Source organism: Mus caroli, chromosome 1 (assembly GCF_900094665.2).
Source record: "Mus caroli chromosome 1, CAROLI_EIJ_v1.1, whole genome shotgun sequence".
Lineage (NCBI taxonomy): Eukaryota > Metazoa > Chordata > Mammalia > Rodentia > Muridae > Mus > Mus caroli.
In genome coordinates, this window is record NC_034570.1 from 126,451,265 (window position 1) to 126,474,443 (window position 23,179).

Sequence of the window (23,179 nt, forward strand, 5' to 3'; positions counted from 1 at the left end):
TGTGTGTGTGTGTGTGTGTGTGTATGTGTGTGTGTGTGTTTTTTCTTTGGGGGGAGGGAGTTGCAAGAGTAAAGAGCAGATATGAGGGAGATGAGTGGGACTGGGGTAGATGAAGTAAAACTCACAAAGAATCAATAAAAAGTTAAAAAAAAAAAAGAAGGAAGAGGAGAAGGACATGGCTTTTGGCAGAGCAATGTCACTCACTGGCTGGCAGGTGGAGAAGAATTTCTATTTTAGTAGGCTGAAGAGTGAGTAAGAAGCTAGGGAGTAAACAGTGAAATCAGAGGGCTTTTCCAAGAGCAGCACACAGCTAAGCAGGGTGAAGCTGGTAGCATCAGTGCACAGTGTGGGAAGAATGGCGCCGGCCCAGGACAAATCCTATCTGTCAGAGAGCGACTAAGCTGTGGTTTACTTCCCATTGTTTATGAATCGTGTGTACCATGAGTTGAACACAGCTCACTTCATTACAATGGACATTGGCTCCTGAAGGACACTTGAAGTGCCACTACAGTTTACATCCATGCCAGTGATCATTTTCAGCACCAGAGCATGGGGACCCTGAGTCACACCCTCCATCCACCCGCCTCAGGTTAGGAGACTGGGATTTCCTAAGAGGAAATAAATCAAAGAGGTAATATAGTGCCCAGAGTTACTTTAAGACCCCAAGGAAAAAAGATTGCTATTTAAAGAGGAACAGGAACAATCGTCCCGGTGATTGCCCTCAGCGAAGTCCTATTTGTAAATACTTCTTAAACAGAACTCTCTTACCCAATGTTCCATAACTCTCAGAGCGAGCATCCTGACCAAATAAGTACAAGGCAACTTCTCTTCTGATTTTCTGAAGCCCTGCACTTCCCATCAGATTTGAAAGAAAATAGAAAGCCTCCATTTGCTGTGTTTCCCGAACTGACTGCTCCCTAATACACATTTCCATGGAACGCTATGGCGGGTCCCTCAAAGACATCAGGAGATCCGGTCATCATGCTCACATTGGCAAGCTCTTGGTGTAGAATGGTCCAGATCAGGCTAACCTCTGAGATACCTTTGTGGTCCTGCTGAGGTCAAAGAATGGCAGCAAAGTCCTGACGGTGCTTTTAAATTCCTGCTTTTTTCATTACTAATTCTGATTACTCAGAAGTTCTTTATCCTATCTGATTCTCAACATGCACTATGGGGAAAAGCAGATGGGCCATACAGTAAACTTTCAAAATCATTAATTCCTCTAGTCTAAGCCTTTCATATATATAAATGCTGACTCAAATTCTACCTCCATGAAGCCTATTCTAATTACACGATCCTCCATCATTCATCTTGCTTTTTTCTGAAATCCTAATATATGTGCCTGCACAGTGCTGAACTGAGGGAGGAAACGAGTGTATTAGAGATTCTCAATCCCGAGAGTACAAGGTATGGCACATCCCCTTTCTACTATACCTATACTCTGAGCACACCACCAATCACACGGACATTCATTAGACAGTCACTGATAACTCAGGATCCCATAATTTCAGAATTTTTGCTATCTATATATTCCCTAACTCAAACCAGCCAGCCTGTGGGGAAGCTCGGACTAGAAAGGTTACAAAGCTTGCCTGGAAGACATCAATTGCTTTGTTGAAAGGTAAAGTATGCATCCTACTTGCAACCCAGGGACCACTCTACCCTGTGTCAGTTGTTGTCCTCTGAAGAAGAACCAGGAAATCCACAAGGGCCTTCATGTGCTGGAAGCTATTTGCTTTCCAATATTAAAACAGTTAAAATGGAATATGGGAGATGTGCTCCTCTGAAAATTGATTCAAACACAAACTAGATTCTTTGATGTCATACATCCGAGTAGTTCAACTGGCTTTCCTCTGCTGCCACCTGGAGGGCAGAGAAGATCCTACAACTGATCTAGTGTCTTTGTATTCAGCTCTGTGATAAGAAGAAAATCCAGTTAAAAAGCCACCTCACAAGTTCACAGTGCAGGGACAAAAAGGAACATATTACCATTTAATTGGTCAAATCTGTCCTAAGAGCACTGTGAAGAGAATTCTGGGTTCAGCCTGGAGCTGGAGAGCAGTAGTAGTAAGCAGTGGTATTTAAAACGAAGGAGCTCTCATTGGCAGAGGGAAAGGCTTTCTGAACACACCACCATTAGCACAGGCACTATGACCAACAATATATAAATGGGACCTCATGAAACTGAAAAGCTTCCTCCTACCACAGACACACTTGCTCAACCACGAACATAAAGCAAGAAATTGGAAACAACCTAGATGTCCCTTAAGAGAAGAATGAACTTGTAGGCAAATGAATGAAACTAAGAAAATCGCTGAGAGAGGTATCCCGGACTCAGACAACTATGGGGCTCCTGAGTTTGTGAACGAGGGGGTCTCTGATTCTTGTGCCTTCTCTTGTGCTCTTTTCCTTCTGTTGGTTTGTCATGGCCAACTTCAATGAGGTGGTTTTTATTTTAGGTTATATTTTATTTTATTATAATTTTTAAGAATGAATGAATGAGTGGATGAAAATCCAATCACTACAGAAAATGTCAACAACTGAACTGCTACACCTGCTGGGTAAGGAAAAATCCGTTTTCTCCAATAAAGTGGCACTGGGTACATTACTCACCCCTTATATTCATGAGTAATTGAGAAACACAAAATAGACTCTCCAGGTTTTGTGTGTGTGTGTGTGTGTGTGTGTGTGTGTGTGTGTGTGTGTGTTTATTTGGATACAGTTCAGTGTTTTTAAATTTCTTTTTGGCTGTGGATTTGCTGTTATATTGGGTTACTGTTTGTTTTTTGAGAAAGAACTTACAGTTGGGTGGGGAGAGGCTATGGAAGGTCTTGGAGGAGAGGGTGAATATGCTCAAAATATAATTAAATTTAAAAAGTATTTTAAATGTTAAAATATAATTAAAAAGCTAAAAAATAAAGTAAAATGAAGGAGTTCTCATGGCACTGAGCAGGACAGTGCTAGGCAGAGAATAGGAGCTAAAGCCACTCCGGCATGGGGAGGCTTTGCATGGGGGACAACTAGGAAGAGGGAGATGAGGTAGAGTGTGTTCAGGAGAGGCCTGTTTTCTACTTGGACAGAGTAATGCCCTAAGCAAGGACACGAAATAGATGTGGGAAGAGAAGGATGGGATAAAGACAACTGAGGGAAAAGGACACTTTCAGGTAAGTGGGACTGAGGCAGGAGGATTACCATTTTTAGACCAGTCTGGCATATATACTGGGACCTTATCTTAATAAACAAACATGCACAAATAAAAATGAAAAAGAGAGCCAGGCAGTGGTGGCGCACCCCTTTAATCTCACACTTGGGATTAAAGAGTGAGTTCCAGGACAGCCAGGGCTACAGAGAAACCCTGCCTCAAAAAAACCAAAAAAACCCAAAAAACAAAAAGAGACTAAAGAGTAATTCCTTTGCAGAACTAAATAGTCAATTGACATGACTTTAAAACTGATTGGTTCTGCATAATTTTCAATTTTGTCCAGAAACTGGTCCTCTAAACATAAAGATTAATTAGAAATTTTTTCTTATATATAGAAAAATATTTGTTTTTATTTAATATTCATTATGGATCCAGCTATGGTTATAAGGGAGTTCACATCTAGTAATGAATCAACAGCCTTTATTTACACAGACCTCAAATAATGTCCTCATTCAGTATAAAGGTTAGCTGACGTGGACTCTATTCTTCACCTACACAACCCAGCTTCTCTCAGAAATACCCTAATTATCTGACAGTGATTTTTGATTAGTTAAAACTTACACTATGTAATATTTAAGACAAATAAAAAAGATGAACAGTACAAACTATACCTGTGCATCATTAGCATTCAACATAAGGATAATAGACAGTATTAATTTCATATTAAAATATAGAAGCTTTCCTGGATCCTGAAATTGTTAATTAGCTCATACTACGTTGGCCTTTGGATCTGTTCCTTACATCCTTATGCCTATTTATATTCATTAAGAATGTGAAGAAACACAGGTTCTAATTAAGCTGGTATTAAGCAGGTATTCTTAAATATGCATCTTATTCTTACTACCTATAATTTCTCCTTCTCTAGCTACACCATTAAAACAACCAAGTCAACTTCCCAAAGAACTACAAGGAAAAGGAGACCAAAAGGACAAGCATGATGGGGTAGATGTTGGATGGGCCAACTCAAAGTTGGGGATCTGGGCCTGAGTGGAGCTGAGCTGGCCAGCTCTCTGCAGTAGGCAAGAACAGGACCGGCTCTCCCCTGCTCATATCTTCTAGGGCAGCTCTCCCTCACCCACACCACCAAGAACAGCAAGGGGGCAGGGACAGCCCTCTGTGCAGGTGTGGGGGAGCATAGCAGGATAGACAGACATGTCCACTTGGCCTTTGGGGGCAACATGGGTCACAGACATCCACACAGACTCCTGCAGCTGCAGAGCCAGGGACCCAGACATAGCCTTTGGTAGTAGCACAGGCAGGATATCACCATGGCCTCAGGTGGCTGCTCCTTACCACCTGCCATCACCAGTTCCACCTCTTCATAGTATACAAACTGCTCTGCTTCTCTCTCTCTCCCATCTCTCCACTACACACTTGCTTATCATAGTGGCATAGTCCGTGCCACATAGAGGCAGGCAAAGGCCCCTGGATGTCTTCTGCCCTGTCTGGGACTCATGGCAACAAGTGGGGGCCTACTAGTCTGCCTTTTTAAAAGACAGAGTCTTAATATATTGCCCAAGCTGCCTTGAACTCATAATATTATTGTCTTCCAGTTTCCTATGTACTAAGGTCATAGATGTACCCCTCCACACTCAGCGTGAATGTGCATGCTTTGAAATGGTTATAATAAATAGCACATTGCTACCCAAGGGACCACAGAACAGTAGGAGACTGGACAGTACTGTAAAGTTCTGAGTTACCACACTGGGTATTTGCTATGTGATTTGGGGTAAAGCAGGTTCCCTTTCTAACCTGTTCCTTGTATGTAAATGAGAGCTCAGAATATCTTCTTTGTAAATTTGTTGTGAGGATTAATAATAATTGATGGAAAACAAGTATTTCATACAAACTACAAAGCAATTTACTTGATAGTATTCATGTTATAAAAAAATGTCTTTCTGTGCTTAGCTTCTCTAAATCTAATAGATTTGAAATAAAATCTTCCCAAAAGTCTGAATGGTGCCACTATTTTAAGCAGACTTCAGGCTGCTTATCTCATTTAATTTGTATTTAATTTAATTTGTATGCTGTAGGAATCCTGTACCTCAGGTTGTGGGGCTGTGTTCTTCATGTGGGTTCACTTACCTGGGTCTAACCTCCCTGTCTATCAGTTACAGAGACTCCAAACTACCACAATAAAACGAATGTCACTGTAATAAAGCAAGTCTTTGGGTTTTCTAGTACATACAAACAAAATGTTTAATATTTTTATAGTCAATTTTGCTGTAGCAGTGCCTAAAAATACAATGTGTGCAACCTTAATTCAAAAATTGTATTGTGCTGACAAGATGGCTTAATAGAAACAAAGGCAGTTGCCACTAAGCCTGGTGACACTAATTGATCCTTCCTTCCCTCCTCCTCTTCCTCCTCCTCTTCTTCCTCTTCTTCTTCTTCCTCTTCTTCCTCCTCCTCCTCCTTCTTCTTCTTCTTCATCTTTTTTTGTTCGTTTTGTTTTGTTTTGAGTCAGGGTTTCTCTGTGTAGCTCTGGCTGTCCTGGAACTCACTCTGCAGACCAGGCTGACCTCAAACTCACAGAGATCCTCCTGCTTCTGCTTCCTGAGTGATGGCATTAAAGGTGCATGTCACCACTGCCTGGCCTTCCTTCTTTCTCTCACTTATTAATTTTGGACTTCTTGAGATAGGTTTGAGACAGGCCCAAGCTGACCTCAAGGTTGTGCTAATCCTCCTGCCTCAGCATTCTCAGCTCTGTTGTACCTGGCTTTGACCTTTCCTTTCACAGAAAATATCTGGGTAGCCTGGGATGCCAGCTGATGCTATTTTCTTTTCTTTCTTTTTTTTTTTTGGTTTTTCGAGACAGGGTTTCACTGTATAGCCCTGGCTGTCCTGGAACTCACTTTGTAGACCAGGCTGGCCTCAAACAAACAGAAATCCGCCTGCCTCTGCCTCCCGAGTGCTGGGATTATGCGCCACGACGCCCGGCTGCTATTTTATTTTCAATGTATAATTTACCTACTGTCATGTATACTTTGCTCTCTTCTTGTTCAAGATTCACACAAGGGAAAAAAGATTACATCAACAAAGAAAAAGTAGGTTCAACTCTGCTATAGACATTTAGACAAGGAAAACATTTTAGAGCAAAAATGGAGAGAAATAGGGAAACTATAAAACCTTTTCTTTAATTGGCAACTGTCATAGTTTAGAGATAATTTTAAGTGTTTTTAAAAATGATGGCTTAATTATTTGTTTTAAAATTTCTAACATTCCGAAGATGATATCAAATTAATCTTCAGAAATCTTCACATTAGCTGGAATAACTACCTAGTTTAATAGACTCCAAAGGACTCAGGAAGGTTGGGATGAGGGTAGATGACTCAGTCAGTATAGGTCACCCCTTGAGAAGCAAGCAGAGCTGAGTATAATGTGGGTTCTTCAGAGGGACAAACAATTTTAGCCTTCGGTGGAAACAAACTATTTATAGCCCTTTCTTGGATGGATGGAAGGAAGGACATCTGAAGGAAGAAAGTGATATAAAATTCAGGACTGGTCAGAGGGAGGGGAAAGGGAGCAGGGAAACAAAGAGGAGAAAAGGCAGGCAGAGACAGCCAGTCACTATCAGCTCTAATATTAGCCCGGGGAATTATTTATATTCTGTTGCTAAGGAAAACTTGGAGCTTTGGAAAATGAACTTGACCACTACATGATTGTGACAGCTGCTACTTAGCGTGGTGTCCCTGCAGAGCTATCTGCCAACTGCTGGCTACTTGCCAGCATTTCTGTCCTGCAGTCTGCTAGTCCAATCACCTGGCCCTTCAGAGCCAGATGAGCCTGCTGGTCTCTATAGTCCCAGGTCAACCCAAAACATGGAGGGTAGTGATTACTTCTCTATTCTGGGCTACAGATCAAGACAGGCTGGCCCTGGAATCAAACTTTTAGTTTTGAATGGGTATTATTTTAATTCAAAAGTTGTAATATTTCAATATAGAGGGAAAGAGGGCCTAGCCGATGATAAGTGAAGACTTTATACAGTCTTATGACTTCAACTTACTTCATGACTTTCATTAGAGTAAGGAACCTATCTCTCATTCCTGTCCATCATGTAAAGAAAGGAAGTAGCAGCTGAACATACTACAGCTCTTTCAGGAAAGCAGACATTAGTAAACCCAAGACCATTTCTCCTTAAAATTAATAAATCATATTATGTATTTTGTTGTGAGATGTGAATTCAAAATCATGGCTGGCCATGGCAGCTCACACACAGTTCTGAGAAGAGATGCCTCAGATGCTAAGTGAGACCTTGTCTTAAGAAAACAAAACCCAATTAACCAGGCTTGACATTCCAAATACTCTAGGGGATGGGGCATAGAGACCCTTATGTTCTGCCAGAGCAACAGAGCAAGTTTAAGCCCCTGTTTCTCCTACTTAAAAAAAAAAAAAGTTAACAAAGGGGCTAGGGAAAGAGGAGCACTCTCATATAGGCAAAGGGGAGGGTAGATGTGGGATGGGGGGGTGTGGAGAGGTAATCAGGAAGGGAAGTGGGATATCATGGGATGGGGGTTGGTGGAGGGGGTAACCAGAAGTGGGATATCATTTGAGATGTAAACAAATGGAATGCTTAATTAAAAAAGGAAAGAAAGAAAGTGCTTATCTAGCAGCAACAAGGACAGGCTATAGGTTTAATCTCTAGTCACACTAGTCACACAGAGACACACACATACACACAGACATACAAATACACACAAATACACCTACACAGACATATTCACACACACAAATACACCTACACAGACATACACACAGGCACACATACACAGACACACCCACATACATTCATACCTTACACATACACACATATACATACACACACATACAGACACACAGACACACACATGCATTCATACCTTACACATACACACATATACATACACACACATACAAACATACTTTCACATATATATATATATATATATATATATACACACACACACACACATAGAGATACACACACACAGATATATATACTCATACACAGAAACACACAGATATACAGACAGACAGACCCATTTACAGACACAAAGACACACACACAGAAATACATACACACATACATAGGCAAACAGATACTAACATACATACACATTTATACACACAGAGACAGAGACACACATGCACCACAAAGTTTCTAGACTTGCTATGGCAATCATCATTGGATGGACATGGCCTCCTCCACAGACTAACATCACAAGGAAACTGGTTCCCAGAGCAAATTTCTCTTCAATTATTTCCCCCTTCCATTGTATTATAACAGTAATACTTTTTCACAGAAGAAAAGGAGGGCAGAATTTCCCAGAATGCCCACCCCCAACACACACACAAACATCGTAAATACTGTTGTGTTTGTTTGGTATCATACATTATCCTTTGCACCTGGCTTTGTCCATTTAACAAGATATCAGTGGTCACCTGTGTCCATACGTAGTGCCAGAAGGAGAAAGCTGAAACTGATTGTTGGCCAGTCCTGCACACACTCACAATGCCTGCCGGAAAACAAAACCCTAAGGAGAGACAACTGTGAAATGGTGTGCTAAATCCCACCCCAGCCTAAGTGACTCAATTACAAGGCAAAGGGAGATTATTTCTGAGCGGTGGCTTTCTACTGCTTAAGTCTTGCAGTGGCCTGCTTCAAATCCCCATTTATCCCAATGCTACTAATTGTTTCAAATTGGACCTGTGAATGAGGGCTCCAAGGCTCCACTGTGGTTTCCCAGCAGGAGTCAAAACACTTCCACAATGAGCTGATTACAGAGAAAGCTGAAGCTTCAAAAGAGAAGAATTATCACTCAGCACGCTCTTTCAGAAGAAAAATGTAGCTGTTTCAAAACATCTGATTTTTTTTCATCTTAGTTTATGCTCATCTAAAGGGAGAAACTAAATGGCTTTAATTCTGTAAAGGCTGAAATGACATGTTTTATGTGATCAGCTCATTCCCCTGCTGAAAATTCTACTATGGTATTTCACAGCTCTGAGAGCAGAAGATCAAGTTTCTTAACATAACCCAGATAAAAATTGGCTTGATTTGGTTCCTGCCTACCTCTCGAGCGCCACAATTCCCAAAGACTATCCAGTGGAAAGGTAATTTGGGGGTTTCTGCAGGGCAAGAGCAAGTTCACTGAGTACCTGCCACAGCTACTCTTTCCCAAGCCCCACCGCCAACCACCACTCTTCCCAGATGACCGGAGAAGGCTTGAGTGAGCTGTTTAATTTAGCTTAAGCCATCCTTCTCCACTTGATTTGTTACACCTCCCTCACTCCTTCCAGCTAACCCTGTTTTCACACAGAAACGTTCTGAAGTGACATATGCCAGGCAGAGCCCTTCAATAAACAGCTGTTTGATTGGTCTGCATATGCAAGTCTCCACTTAACAAGACTATTCACTTATAACACCGTATGCTTGTGCCATGATCAAAAGCTTTCAAGAATAAAAACCTAGCTTCTATGTTAAATTCTTGACCTGGGAATCCAAATTCTATGTGTAGTAAATTTTTTTCTCCAATTACTTTTCTGTCCCTGCCTAGATCCTTGCATAGATTCTCTTCTTTTCCCTTTCTTTGAGGCACAGGGTCTACAATGTACACATCTCATGAGCTGGACAGCCATTCCAGAACTCTAACTCGATATAAATTCTTGGTTACAAGTCTCAGCTAAGTATGTATATGACCTCACATGTGTCAGTAAAATCTGAGCCTCCGTATCCACAGTGCTACATATAAATATAACGATAATCTTGGCCACTAATCCTGACGACCTGGATTCAAGTCCCAGGACCTACACGGAGGAAGAAGGGAGCCGACTTCAGCAACTTGTCCTCTGACCTCCACACATGGCCGATGCATCAGCTCCCTTCCTCCCAGTTACTAAGTGTAATCAATATATTTTTACCACACTCACTTTTCTTCATCTCTTCTGTCACTCCCCAGTGCGAGCCTGATTTGTCCTACATGCATTTCTTCTGTGACAGTCTCTTTGCTAGTCACGTTACATTCATTATTACCCATTTGTTCCTGTCTAATAACTTCAGACACAGTTTAAAAGCTAGTTTAAAATTCATGATACCTTCAGCTTACAATGGTCTAGTGGCATATTGCCTACAAAATCCACTAGTAGCATATGCCTGAGAAATATGTCCACATAAAAAATATATACAAATGTTTATAGTGATATTATTTATAACGGCCAGCCAACAGGTAGAAATAATGTGAATGTATCAATTGATGAATGAACAAACAATATCAAATGGTAGACTATAAAAAGGAATCAAGTCCTGATACCTGCCTCAACATGGATGCACTTTGAAAATATACCAGGAAGAGGCTAGTCATAACCCCTCATCTTGTTTCCATTTCACATGAAAGGTTGAAAATAAGAAAAGGAGAAAATATTAGTAGTTGCTTAGGTTGCAGGGAAGTGGATATAAGACATGAGAGAAATAGGTATAGGATTTCTATTACAGGCAATGAGAATGTTCATAATTCACTATGCCAATAGTTACACTTATTGGTCCATATTAAAAAAACCAATGTCTTTGGATAGAGAGATGGCTCAGTGATTAAGAGTATTTGTAACTCCTCCTGATGGCCCAGGTTCAGTGCTAGGGTTACATATAACACCATACCTGACATCCTATACAAGATTATTTTTAAAGATTGCTTAAACTCCATGTCCTTTCATAGCTGCTACTTATCGTACAGACCTTTGTCTAAGCACCAGCCTCTCGTGGCAGCCTCCTGGAGCCCCAGGGAAAGTATTCATAAGCAGATCTCCGCTAACACACTGTTCATAACTCACACTATCTCTTTATGGCACAGGCTGAACAGCTGTTAACCAAACTGCTGGGAACCAGAAGCCTATCAAATTTTGAAGTATTTTCATAACATAAGGAGTTACTTTGGCTAAGAAAAGACTCCTCTGGTTTCATATGGTGAGTTCCCAACAACATGTTCATGCACTGAATACTTGGGACTCCAGATAGTAGGTCCAACAACAGGGCAGTGACCAGACGCCACCCCCCTCTGAGTGGGCAGCCTTACAGACAGGCAGGCGAGCGGCTTCGTTAGTGGGACTGGTCACTGGAGGGACATTCCCAGGAGCAGCATTGGTCCAGTCCGTGCTCTCCACTGCTCTCTGCTGTCTTGCTTGTCAAGCATGAGCGGCTTTGCTCATCCACACTTCTATCATTATGTTTGCCTCATCAGAAACAATAAAGCAGCTGCCACAAAGTGTCATCTCTGAAGCCATAAACAAAATAAACCTTCCTTCTTCAAATAATTCCTCTCAGATACTTTTTAGTGTCCAAAAACTGACATGTTCACCCTATACACCTAATATGGAGGTTATCTTATACAATTTTTAAAAATAATTTTGTATAGAAAGTCAGGTGTGGTGTCTTAGCCCTCAGGAGGCTGAGGCAAGAGGACTGCCATAAGTTCAGTGCAAGCTATATATAGTTAAGTATCAGGCCAGCCAGAAGGACATAGCAAGACCTTTTTTCTAAGAAACAAAATCAATTTTGTACACCCTGATATAGCATATAGTTCACTAATATCTCAGTTTAGTCTTGTTAATTATTTGTTTTATGTAGAGAGGGTCTCACTATGTATCCCAGGCTGACCTACAACTCAGAAACCCTGCCTCCACCTAAGTGCTGGGATTAAAGGTGTGGACCACCCACACCAGCTAATTCTTTGTTCATATAGTTGCCACTTGAGGAGATGTACCCAGGTCACCCTATTTGCTAAGGTGAAGGAGCTCAGCGGACAGTTGTGGACTGACAAAACAGCCAGAACAGAATCAAAATCTGATTCCATTGGTCAAGCGATGCCTTATCTACTGGATGTTACAAAGTTCACGGGACGCAGTGGCTCTCTAGGATTCTATGAACGCAGCAATTCCTTACAGCCTGAAAACAAACATGATTTCTCCATCTTTCCAATCTTAATCTTAATGAATTTAACTCATTTAAGTTTTCTCAGCTAGGAAACACTTTGTGTGGGAAATGTGGGTGCATGTGTCTGTGTGAGTATGTGCATGGTCACATATAGTTGTGTGTGGGAGGGTGTCTTCCTTAATGGCTTCTCCACTTTAACTTTTTGAAACAGGGTCTCTCTCTGAATCACATGTCACTGAGGGTCATGGATTGGCTATGCTGCCTGCCTGACCAATGAGCGTGGGGATTACAGATGCTATGTCCTGTTATCATGGCTGCTGATAATCTGACCTCATGTCCTCACACCTGTACAAAACACTTTCCGATTGAGTCACACCCCCTGCCCTAAGAAACACTTTTAGAGTGATTTCTTCTTTAGCTAATGGAAGACTGCTCTTTAGTTTCTCGAATGAAACGAATGGTACTTCTCTGCACACTAGAGTAAATGTATAAACATTACATATTCACGAATGCATAATATTTACTGGGCTAGAAGTCAATTAAAAGAGGGCAACTGAGGGTGAGGGAAATAGCTCAGCTCTTAAGAATACCTGCTGCTCCTCCAGAGAACCTGACTGAGTCCCAGAACCTGTATCGGGAGGCTTACAACTTCTTGCAACTCCAACTACAGGGGCCTCTGACCCCTTCTTCTGGCCTCCAAGGGCACTAGCAACACACATGGCACATGTATACACACTCACAAGCAAACATGCATGCACACATACACATGAATAAACATGTCTTTTTAAAAAGAGGACAACTACTGACTAAGAACCCCTTTAGTCCAGATAATTGATTTCCTTAAAAATTTTATGGAAAGAACAATAACAGAAAATGCTCTTTTCAATACACTTAACTTCTCCCCCCACCCCCACCTTTCTCAAAATGTGTGCTTTGAGTTCTCTTCACAATAAACAAATACTAGAAAGTTAGGTACTGTACTCTTAGATTACATTTCCTGGCGTCTCACATATACATACACATTGAAAGACAGAAAAATATCTTTTTGGATACTGAAAAACCTTGATGAAGATTTGTTCTTTTCCAAGTCTTAAAAAACCCTCTACCATAGCCTGCACACTGGATTTTATAACTTCAAGGTTAAGACAAGGCTCAACGTTTCTTCCTTTTGTCACACTGTACAATCTCTTAATCCTAACAACTGAAAAGTCCTGCTCTTAAGTTGATCTACATCTGCTTTCTAGGAATTTCGCTCTAAAAACACTGCAGTGTAACAGAGCATGGTAGCGACCATCTGCACTCCTAGTCTCAAGCAGGCTACCGCAAGAGAACCAAGAGATCAAAGCTGGTTGGTCTGGGGTGCACAGCAAGTCTCAACAACTGCAGACAAGTGAGCCACAATCCCACATTACCATAAATGCTCATTTCCTTCCCTGGTACTATTCTCCCATGAATTAAATCTATGTACCTAGCACTGCTTCCCTTGCACCCAGCACTGCTTCTTTGAACACTTTATTACAGTAGTACTTTGCTGCACAAAGTGATCACAGAGAACTCAGAACAAAACAAAGGATCTTTATCTGGGCTTCAAGCTCTCATCACAAAAGGCAAAAATATGTCTGTCAGCTGTAAGACAAGTAGGGGAAAAGGCTCTGACTATACATACAACATAATGCTAACCTCCACCAACCACAAAAACCTCCCAAGCTAAGACATAACTCAACAGTAAGACTAGGATCTATTTGAGCTTGGGTCAGACACTTCCCACCGCTTCTCTGTCTCTTTTCTCAGAGCAGAGTCCTGCAACCGCACCAGCAACCTCATACCTCCTCTTCTCCCGGGCTTCCACAGAGGGGTCTGTTCCAGTGGAGGAGAACACTGTGGCAGCTGGAACCCCATTGGCAGTGCTTGGCGCAGGACGGTTGGTGATCACACACAGTGGGGTGCTGGAGGAGACACTGTCTGCTGTTTTCTCTGCTGTTGAGTCAGCCTGAGACTTGTAAGGAGTCCTGGAATTAAGAAAAGACAGGAGCAAAAAGAGAATGGTCAGGCATGATGTATAGCAGACACTGGCACAGAGAAAGGAGGCACCGGTCTAATGAGAATCTTCTTGCTCAGATTTTGTTTGTTGGTTTGTTAATTCTGAGCTCGTAAATATTGCATCAGTATGATTATACATTTAGTCTGACATCTTCTGCCCAGGACTTATTTGTTATAGGATATTTTTTACATGACATTAAAAAACAAACAAACAAAAATCAGCTATGGCACAAGGCAAGATACTGCATGTGCACGAGTGCCTTAAAGACTCGTTGCCACCTGACCTCCCTCCGCACATGCACAAAGAGAGAGGAACTCACTACAGGTGAAAAAGACACTAGAATCACTTACGATATCAGTCTCCACCTTCCCTCAGTTCTTGGCAGGGGAAGTCTTTGTGGCAGTCCTCAGCCTAGATTTGATGATCATCTTCTTGAATTCTCCAATTGAAAAGTATTCTACAACCTCAGTCTATTTGGCTCTCTCTCACCTAGTCCAGCAACTGCAGTCTTTCTTCCATTTAGCCAAGCGCCTAATTCTCTACAGTCATAGCTGCCTAAGTAAGAGACTGAAGCAGAAATCGAGCAGGAGTCTAAATGCAACCGAACTACAGACTGCAACAGCAAGCTGTGCAATTAATGTCATTTCTGTGGAAAGAAGATCTTTGTTTCTTAACAAAGAATCAGGAGCAACCACTGGCTTTCCACCCAAAAAGCTATCATTTGTGATGTCACAGCTTGTTGCTGGGGTAACAGAGATCCAAAATTGATACTTGCAGAGATGGGAAAAGCAATGAAAAGCATGAATGCTAAAAATCTGTTTTTCACCTACTCACAATTATTATCAGAAATGTTTACAAGTAGCTATAAGCTCACTTCCAAATAATCACATTATTAGAATTAGTGTAAAAGAGATAATCAAATCATAAAGTCTAAACATGGCATTAAGAAACATAAAAATATAACACTTTTGAAGATAGAAACTATATCTTTAAAAAATGAGCTACTTCTCCAGAAGGAATTAATATCTCAGCATAAGGTCATATTTTATACTCATTTTCTCATCTAAAAAGGTAGAGATAAATAATTTTTCAGATTTATTCGTATACAGGAAATACTAATTAACAAGAAGCGTGGCCATAAGAAGTGTGGGGCCAACCCAAGTACAATGTGCATACCTCTAACTATCAGCATAACTATCAGGGGTCCATGAACCCAAGGCCTGAGACCAGTCTGAGAAACAGACTCCACCCTCCCCACCAAAAAACAAAACAAAAGCAAAAAGAAAATCAAGCAAATGAAACAATAACAACAACCAACAGCAACAGAAACATAAAAAGCCTTCAGTAAGATCATACTTAACAAAAGCTTACTGAAATTTCTTTTTGGGTTAATAATGTTTTGGCTTCTCTGCAATTTCTTTCTCTTTTTTAAAAAAAACAATTTATTTTTATTTTGCAATTTCTTTTTTTTAAAGTTTTATGTATTAGTGTGCACATGTGCATACAGTATGTGAGGAGGTCCGAGGACAACTCCTTTACATGGATTCTGGGGCTCAAGCTCAGTGGCCAGGCCTGTGCACAATGCACTTTTACCTGCTGAGCCATCCTGCCAAACTTGCAGTTTCTTAGACTGTGAAATGACAGGAATGTTCTTTGACTCTCCTGTCCAATGGGACGCTATGATTACTCTGAAGCGCGTTCTTACTTTACGTCAGGCTGCTCAGAGCAGCTGGGCAGCCCTACAACAGGATCGGGAGCTGCACACCGAGCCACATAGTGCAACAACAACCAACGTAAAGATCTTACATCTTCACCGTAAAATACAGGAAACAAACTGAGTCTTGCAGAGTTTTCATGATGATGAAACAAAAATTTATATATGTGTGTGTGCATGTATATATATACATATACATATATAAATATATATACATATATAAATGTGTGTGTATATATATGTATATATATACATATATAAATGTGTGTGTGTGTATATATATACATATATAAGTGTGTGTGTATATATATATATACATATACATATATAAATGTGTGTGTATATATATATATATATATATGTATATGTATATGTATATGTATATCACTTAAATAGTACTCACAATAAGATATAAACTCAATGTTAAAAAAATTGACAAAACAAATGGGCTTCACATCAACTAATCTAGATATAAAACCTGTTTCAGTCCCCAGTGGTGATGTGATCTGGGCAGATGATTAAGCTTCTGGGTTGCTTTCCTCATTTAAAAATACACACAATGCTTAATATACCAGGGGAATACTTATGAAAATGTAAATGACATGAATGTCCGAGGCAGGGGTGACCTGACTAATATTCATTGCCTCCCACGAGACACAGCACAGATTAGTGTTTCTGAAGAAAGTATTGATTTAGTCTCCCTTTGCCTGCTCGCTCCTTGCCTATTGTTTCCTACCCAGAATGCAGCCACCACGGCTAGAGCTACAGCAGTCACTCTGGGCTGTGAAGCAAGCCTTGGAAATAGAATCCCTGAAGTAAAGAAAAGCACTGGATCTCTGAATGATTTTGGAGCTACTCTGCTAGCCCTGTTTCTGGGCTTTCTTGCTTATAAGAAAAAAGGAGGAAGCTTTATTGTACTTAAAGCAATATATATGAGACTCATTGCTGCATGTGAGTAAACAGAATCCCAGCGTGCAAATCCCTTCCGTAGAGAAACTAGTCCAGTGCCTGTCACAAAGCAGGTTCAATACAATGTTGCCCAGTTTTAGCTCTGTGATTTCTTCAGTGCTGAGGACTGAACCCAGGCCCTCAGTCATGCTAAACAGTGGTTAGGCATGTTAGGCTCCCATCCTCCGGTCTGCATTCTTCATCTTTAGTGATAATATACATAATGTCAACATAGCTGTACTATTATGGGAATCTAATAAATTTCTATGCAACTACACAGAGTTACTAATGGAGTCATAAGCCTTAAATCTCTATATAATTATAACAGTATTAATGATAATGCATTGTGAAATAGTTCTTTCTAACCAAATTAATGATCAGGGAAAGAAATCTAGTAGGCTGGCAAATATCATCCAAGCACCACCATAGCAGCTGTTTTGGCAACAACACTACCATCATTTCTATTTTTTAATTTTCACTCTACCACAAGACCTATAAAGCCTTCTGATGAAAACAAAATAGCCTCCAACACCCAGGAAAGGGTAAAACCCTGTAGGCAAAGCGCAGCGGGTGGCTGGCGAGGTGCTCTAATTTTGAGCACCTGATGCTCATACAGAGGAACCTGGTTCAGTTCCAGCTCCCACTACAGGTGGCTCACACCCACCCCAAAATGGCATCCCATGTCAAATGCCCTCTTCTGGCCTCAACAGGCACTGTACACATGAGGTACACACATAGGCAAACAGGTATATACACAGACACATAAATTAAGTGTGTGTGTGTGTGTGTGTGTGTGTGTGTGTGTGTGTGTGAGTGTCAGCCAGGTGTGGTGATGCATGTCTTTAATCCCAGCACTTAGAAGACAGTCTCTCAGTTCTAAGCTAACCAGGTTGGCATAGCAAGGTCAAAGCTATCCAGGCCTCAAAATAACCAAACCAAACAAACAAAACAAGAAGGAACTGAAATCCTGACCTGCTTTTACAAGGACACTCTGCTATGCTATCGTTAGATGAATGGAAAAGTCAAAATGATACGCTCCTGGAACAGTTCCTGAAAACACAACCACTCTTCTCTTAGTGCTCTCACAGGACACGGATTAGCGCTTCTCAGAAGGTGAACATGGATTAGCTTCTCTTCTAATCTGAGTTTGTATGTCATCTTCCAAAAGACTACATACATAAGAATCTTACTAGAATGTTAATAAATAAAACAAAAATAAATATATAACAACTTTTTAATTCATAATTTACTATCATGGGTCTTACTCTGAAACTGTAATCACAACTGGAAAGGTGGTTGAGAAAGGAAAGCCATCATGCTATGTTGGTCCCTGAACGTCAAGACAACAACATGGATCCACTGTGGTTCAATAAGCAACTGTTGACTGGCTATAAGTCAAAACAAAAGCATCTTCGTTAAATTCTGGGTACTGTCACAGGAATTGAAACTTGCTTCTACACCGACAAAGCCTCTTTGCTTCCAACCTTACATGTGGTTTCAGAAGCATTAACTGTGACGATCAACTCAGATGGCTCCCAGAAGCCTTACCTGACGTGCTGCACAGGTGCAGGAGTGTTTGTACTGACTGGTGCAGGGCAAGAAGAGGCAGGTTGCCACTGGCTGCCCCGAGAGGTTGATGAACCAATGGTAATGGGTGAGGTAGCAGGAGATGAATTGCGATTGGCTGAAATGTAGGGACTTGTGGGGTCACTACTTTTACCAAATGAAGCACTGCAAAACAGCACACAGTCACTTTCTTCAGGACATGCTGCTAACCCGCCATTTCCCAACACCACCTTCCCACCCAGATCGTGCATTGTGAAAGGAATGTAGGCCAAAGATGGCACAGCAACCTAGAAGTGGAGAGGTGACTCCAGCCAGAGCTGAGTCTCGGCAGCAGACAGCCATCTGAGAGTGAGGCAGTCACCACTCTTTGAAGGATGATTGTTTGTTTTGATCAATCATCCAAAAGAATAAAGAAGGAGAGGTGCTATTCAACAAGGGAGAGCAAGGAAGGAGAATACATAACAAGAGACTATTAGAAGAAAACTCCCCCAACAAACCCAAGGCCCCACATCATGCAACCTACATGAGAGAAGAAATCTGCCAAAGCCGGAAGACCCAAGAATTGGGGAGGTCTCAGTGAAAACAAAAGAGCAAAGGAGAGACAGGAGCTGTGCAGGAAAATGGCTGAAGAGCTGCAGTTATTTAGCTTAAAGGAAAAGGTCTCAGGGAAGATGTAAAGTCTTAATTCTATAAAGTAATAGGGTGTAGGCAGAAAGAAAAAGGCAAGGGGTTTTGTTTCTCTACTTTTAACTAAACACAGTTAAGGACTGTCTCAATTGCAGCAAAACATTTGATTAGGAGTTTGTAAGATGCTTTCTGACTGTAACAGCGCTGAAACCCTGGCGGGGGGCGGGGGGCCGGGGGTGGGGTTGGGCGCTGGTGATAAAACTCTGAAGCCTTTACTAGAAAAGAGGTATTTCTCTGGGCTGTAAGAGATCACTTCCTGGCTGAATAGAAGAGATGATGCAGAAGATGTGAAGAAGACCCAGGCTTGGCACAGCAGGGGGATGAGGGACTCCTCTCTGCTCTTTCTGTGTAAAATGGTGATGGCACACAATTCCTTCTTCTTGGGAAGATCACTGTAGGGTCACAGAAAATGAGCACTAGAAATCTAAGGCATTCAGCAAGTTGTAGATCTTTTCTCAAAAAGTGCTCATGTAATTCAGCACAATCTTCAGCCTTTGCTTCTTGTGTTCACCATAACCTTTCCCAAACATCAAACCAAAGCCACTCAAATCCAGTCACTGAAGATTTGGGTCATGAACATCAACAACCTCACCCCCAAATAACTCCACACTAAGAAACTAAATTGAAGTTTTCTTTTTTCCTGCATCTAGAACATTATTCTCTTAGAAAAGTCATCTTTGATGCTGGGCTTGACTGTAAGAGATAATAGTGTATCTTGGTCAATCAAAGTGTTTCCTTTAAGAGAAACAGGTGACCCTCATAAAACCCCAACCACCTGTCTGTGTGATAGCCAGAGGGCTTGGGTGTAGCTCAGTTGGTAGTATGCTTGCCTAGCATGCAGGAAGCCCTGGGCTCAATTTCCAGCCTCATAAGCATGTGTGGTGACAAATGCCTGTAATCTGAGCACTGAGGAGGTAGAGGCAGGTAGATCAAAATTTCAGTTATTTCAGGTACAGGGTGAGTTCAAGGCCAGCTGAGATTACGAGGCACTGCCTATATAAATAAACATAAAATACAATGCTATTGAGATCAATGAGCTGTACCTGTATACTTCTCAGAGTAAAGATCTTTCTCAGGATGGACCTGCAGAACTGAAGGCAGCCATGTCTGTTCCCATTGTAGCTTAGTTCCCATTTTCCAACATTAACTACTTGTTTAGAGTCTTCCTCTTAGGAAGAAATAGTTTTGATCACAAGCAGCTAATCTGCTCGTCTAATCACAGCAAAGCCTACTTCTAGGGTGGCCATCTAGAAAGCCTAATGATGAAGGCAGGAGGTTGCAGCTAGAAGGGTTAAGTGGAAGTGAAGAAAGAATTCAAAGTAAGCAATGAAAAACAGATTCTTCTATATCAGCAGCAGAATTCAAACCGAAATAGTATTAAGTGTCTCTTGTAGCTTAATGGTGCTGGCAGAGGTGCTTTGCTTGCTGGCTAGCTTGTGGAAAAGGAAATAATTGCAGAAAAGATAGTACAGATGAGATCAAAAGAAACCCATGTACCTTCTCTCACACCAAACTTGCGAGTTTCACATCTTGATGGATCTGAGGGCCATTAGAGTCATAAAAAAACAAAAACAACTCAAGTCCCTAAGTTAACAGGCTCAATATGAAATGTCTTAAATCCAACAGAAAACTGTCCCCATTGCCCACTTTTTACCGCCCGGTGATGCCCTCCCCCTCCCAACCCTCAGTTGTAAAGTCTGATGAAACTACTCTAGTTTTACAAAAGGGAGAGTCAGGACTAGGCAAGAGCGCATCTATCCCACTGTCCCCAGAGGCCACCAGATGCTGCTTCAGACTGCAGTTTTAATAGGGCTGAAAGGATGGAGTGTAAAGTCGGGTCTGTGGAGGGGGCTGAAATGGGCTTATGTTAACTCATTAAAAGAACAATTAATCTTAAATTAGTGAAAATGTTGATCCCAAGGAACCTAAACGCCATTCATTTTTGTGGTGCTAACTGGATATAAAAGCATGCACGCGTTACCCATACCCATGGTCAGAGTGAAGTCACCTCCCACCCATCTGCAGCTGGTACCTTTTCAAGTAAGTTGACGTGTAAGTGGAAGGAGCAATTGTCTGTGGGGTTTCACTTCCCTTTGCTTCATCCCTCCACAGCTGCCTGGTGTGGGAGCCACTCCTTACTAGATTAACAGCTGACTCTCTGTAGAGGCAAGAAAGAACACCAACAACATAGTGATTCCCACACCAATCTGGAATATATAAAGAGAGAAAAGCCAAACGGAAAACTAACACACTAAAGAAACAGGCACATTTTTCAAGTGATCCTGGTTTGTTTGTTTTTTTTTCTTACACTACTGTTGGCTTTCTTCTATCGACATTAAAGCCATCTCATTCCACTAGGAACCAAATTCTACCTCACACCAAACAGCCTCACTCCTTTGTGATGAGGACTCTCTCATGACACTCATTTAAAAAGCACTTGCACTGATGTCCAGTTGCAGGCTGCAAAGGAGCTAATGAGGTTTCTACAGAGGGAAAAAGATAGGGGGTGCTGCTGGTACCTCCTTAGCACTACAGTACTAAGATGTCCGAAGGGCGTGTCATAGGTTTTTACACTCACAATCAAGAACGTGGGGTCTTTGCTGCAGAGTCTGTAGGCCTGGAGCAATTCTTCATGGGTTTTAATGTTTACTGAATCACCTAAGAAATTCTGCTAAAATTCAGATTCTGATTCAGCATTGCTGGGCTGCATGCCTTCAGAGAAAGGGTCTAGTTTGAGTATGCCTTGAAATGTAGCAGTATTTTTAAATCTCCATTACTCGTCTAATTGATGAGGAAGGCATTAACTTTTACTTCCTTACTAATTAGAAGCTGATCATTTCAAGTAAACAATCTATTCAGTGCTTACTGTGTGGTATACAGTACACCAGGCATGGCCGAGTGGCTAGGGAAACAAAACAGACGGACTGCTTTTACAGAGTCTGCTGGGTATTAAAGCTAACTCACACTTGGAAGGGTCAGGGCCCTACAGACAGACGGTAGCTGGAGTTATAATTTAAAGGGTAAAGAACTGATGTGTGTGTGTGTGTGTGTGTATGTGTGTGTGTGTGTATTCCAAGCAGAAGAACAAGCACTCCATAAGCTACTGAGGACATCTGTGGGAAAGGCAGAAGATTGATAGCCAGCTCGCCATGACCCAAGGGCTGAAAGAAATCATCTCTGGCATGTGTTGTGATTACCTGTTCTCCTTTTCTTCAATGTCACTTGTGCTGCTGAGCCTCCGGGGTACTAGCATACTGAAATAGCTTTTGTTTTCTCTTTCCTATAAAATAAAAAAAGTGAAATGCAAGAAAGGTTCAATACTGACACAGCATAAAACATCTCTGGTAAAAAAGCAGGACCCTGCTAGGCATAGTGGCATACTTGCAATCCCAGCCCTCAGGAGTAAAAGCAGAAAGATTTCCACTCAGGGCCAGCCAGGGCTACAACACTGAGGCTTTACCTTAAATCTCAAGAAGCCCCCACTAGAGGACAGAAAGTGGAAAGGGGAATAGTTATACATTCTCATATCCGACTCATCTTTAACTTGATTTCAAGTAGTATTTTAAAAAGGTTAGCTTTTTTATTCCTACCTTTCCTTCAGCAATATCCTATATGAAGGGAAATAACTCTCAGGAGGGAAGTCAGAATATTCCAGTGAAGAGAACAGCACAGCTTATACAAAGGGCAGCCCTGAGGGGAGTGAAGGTCTGAGAGCCACAGCCCTGAGTGGAGTGAGGGTCTGAGGAGTCACAGCCCTGAGGGGAGTGAGGGGTCTGAGGAGCTACAGCCCTGAGTGGAGTGAGGGTCTGAGAGCCACAGCCCTGAGTGGAGTGAGGGTCTGAGGAGCCACAGCCCTGAGTGGAGTGAGGGGTCTGAGAGCCACAGCCCTGAGGGGAGTGAGGGTCTGAGGAGCCACAGCCCTGAGGGGAGTGAAGGTCTGAGGAGCCACAGCCCTGAGGGGAGTGAGGGTCTGAGAGCCACAGCCCTGAGTGGAGTGAGGGTCTGAGGAGCCACAGCCCTGAGGGGAGTGAGGGTCTGAGGAGTCACAGCCCTGAGTGGAGTGAGGGGTCTGAGAGCCACAGCCCTGAGTGGAGTGAGGGTCTGAGGAGCCACAGAGCT

The 23,179-nt window shown here is 41.8% G+C and overlaps 1 protein-coding gene across 7 annotated transcripts in view; it reads right to left on the reverse strand.

The window, feature by feature from the left end:
* Ppp1r12b (protein phosphatase 1 regulatory subunit 12B) overlaps positions 1 to 23,179 on the reverse strand; it is a 202,899-nt gene that overhangs the window by 96,711 nt on the left and 83,009 nt on the right. For 4 of the 7 annotated variants that reach the window (XM_021161359.2, XM_029477941.1, XM_029477947.1 and 1 more), the window contains exons 11-13: positions 22,258 to 22,340; positions 21,093 to 21,218; positions 13,931 to 14,113 (exon numbers count right to left, since the gene is read on the reverse strand). In XM_021161359.2, coding sequence (XP_021017018.1) covers positions 13,931 to 14,113; positions 21,093 to 21,218; positions 22,258 to 22,340 — 392 coding nt within the window. Of the gene's footprint in view, positions 1 to 13,930; positions 14,114 to 18,355; positions 18,539 to 19,282; positions 20,600 to 21,092; positions 21,219 to 22,257; positions 22,341 to 23,179 lie in introns of those variants that run through there. The other 3 variants (XR_002377805.1, XM_029477954.1, XM_029477953.1) reach the window with 3 other exon arrangements.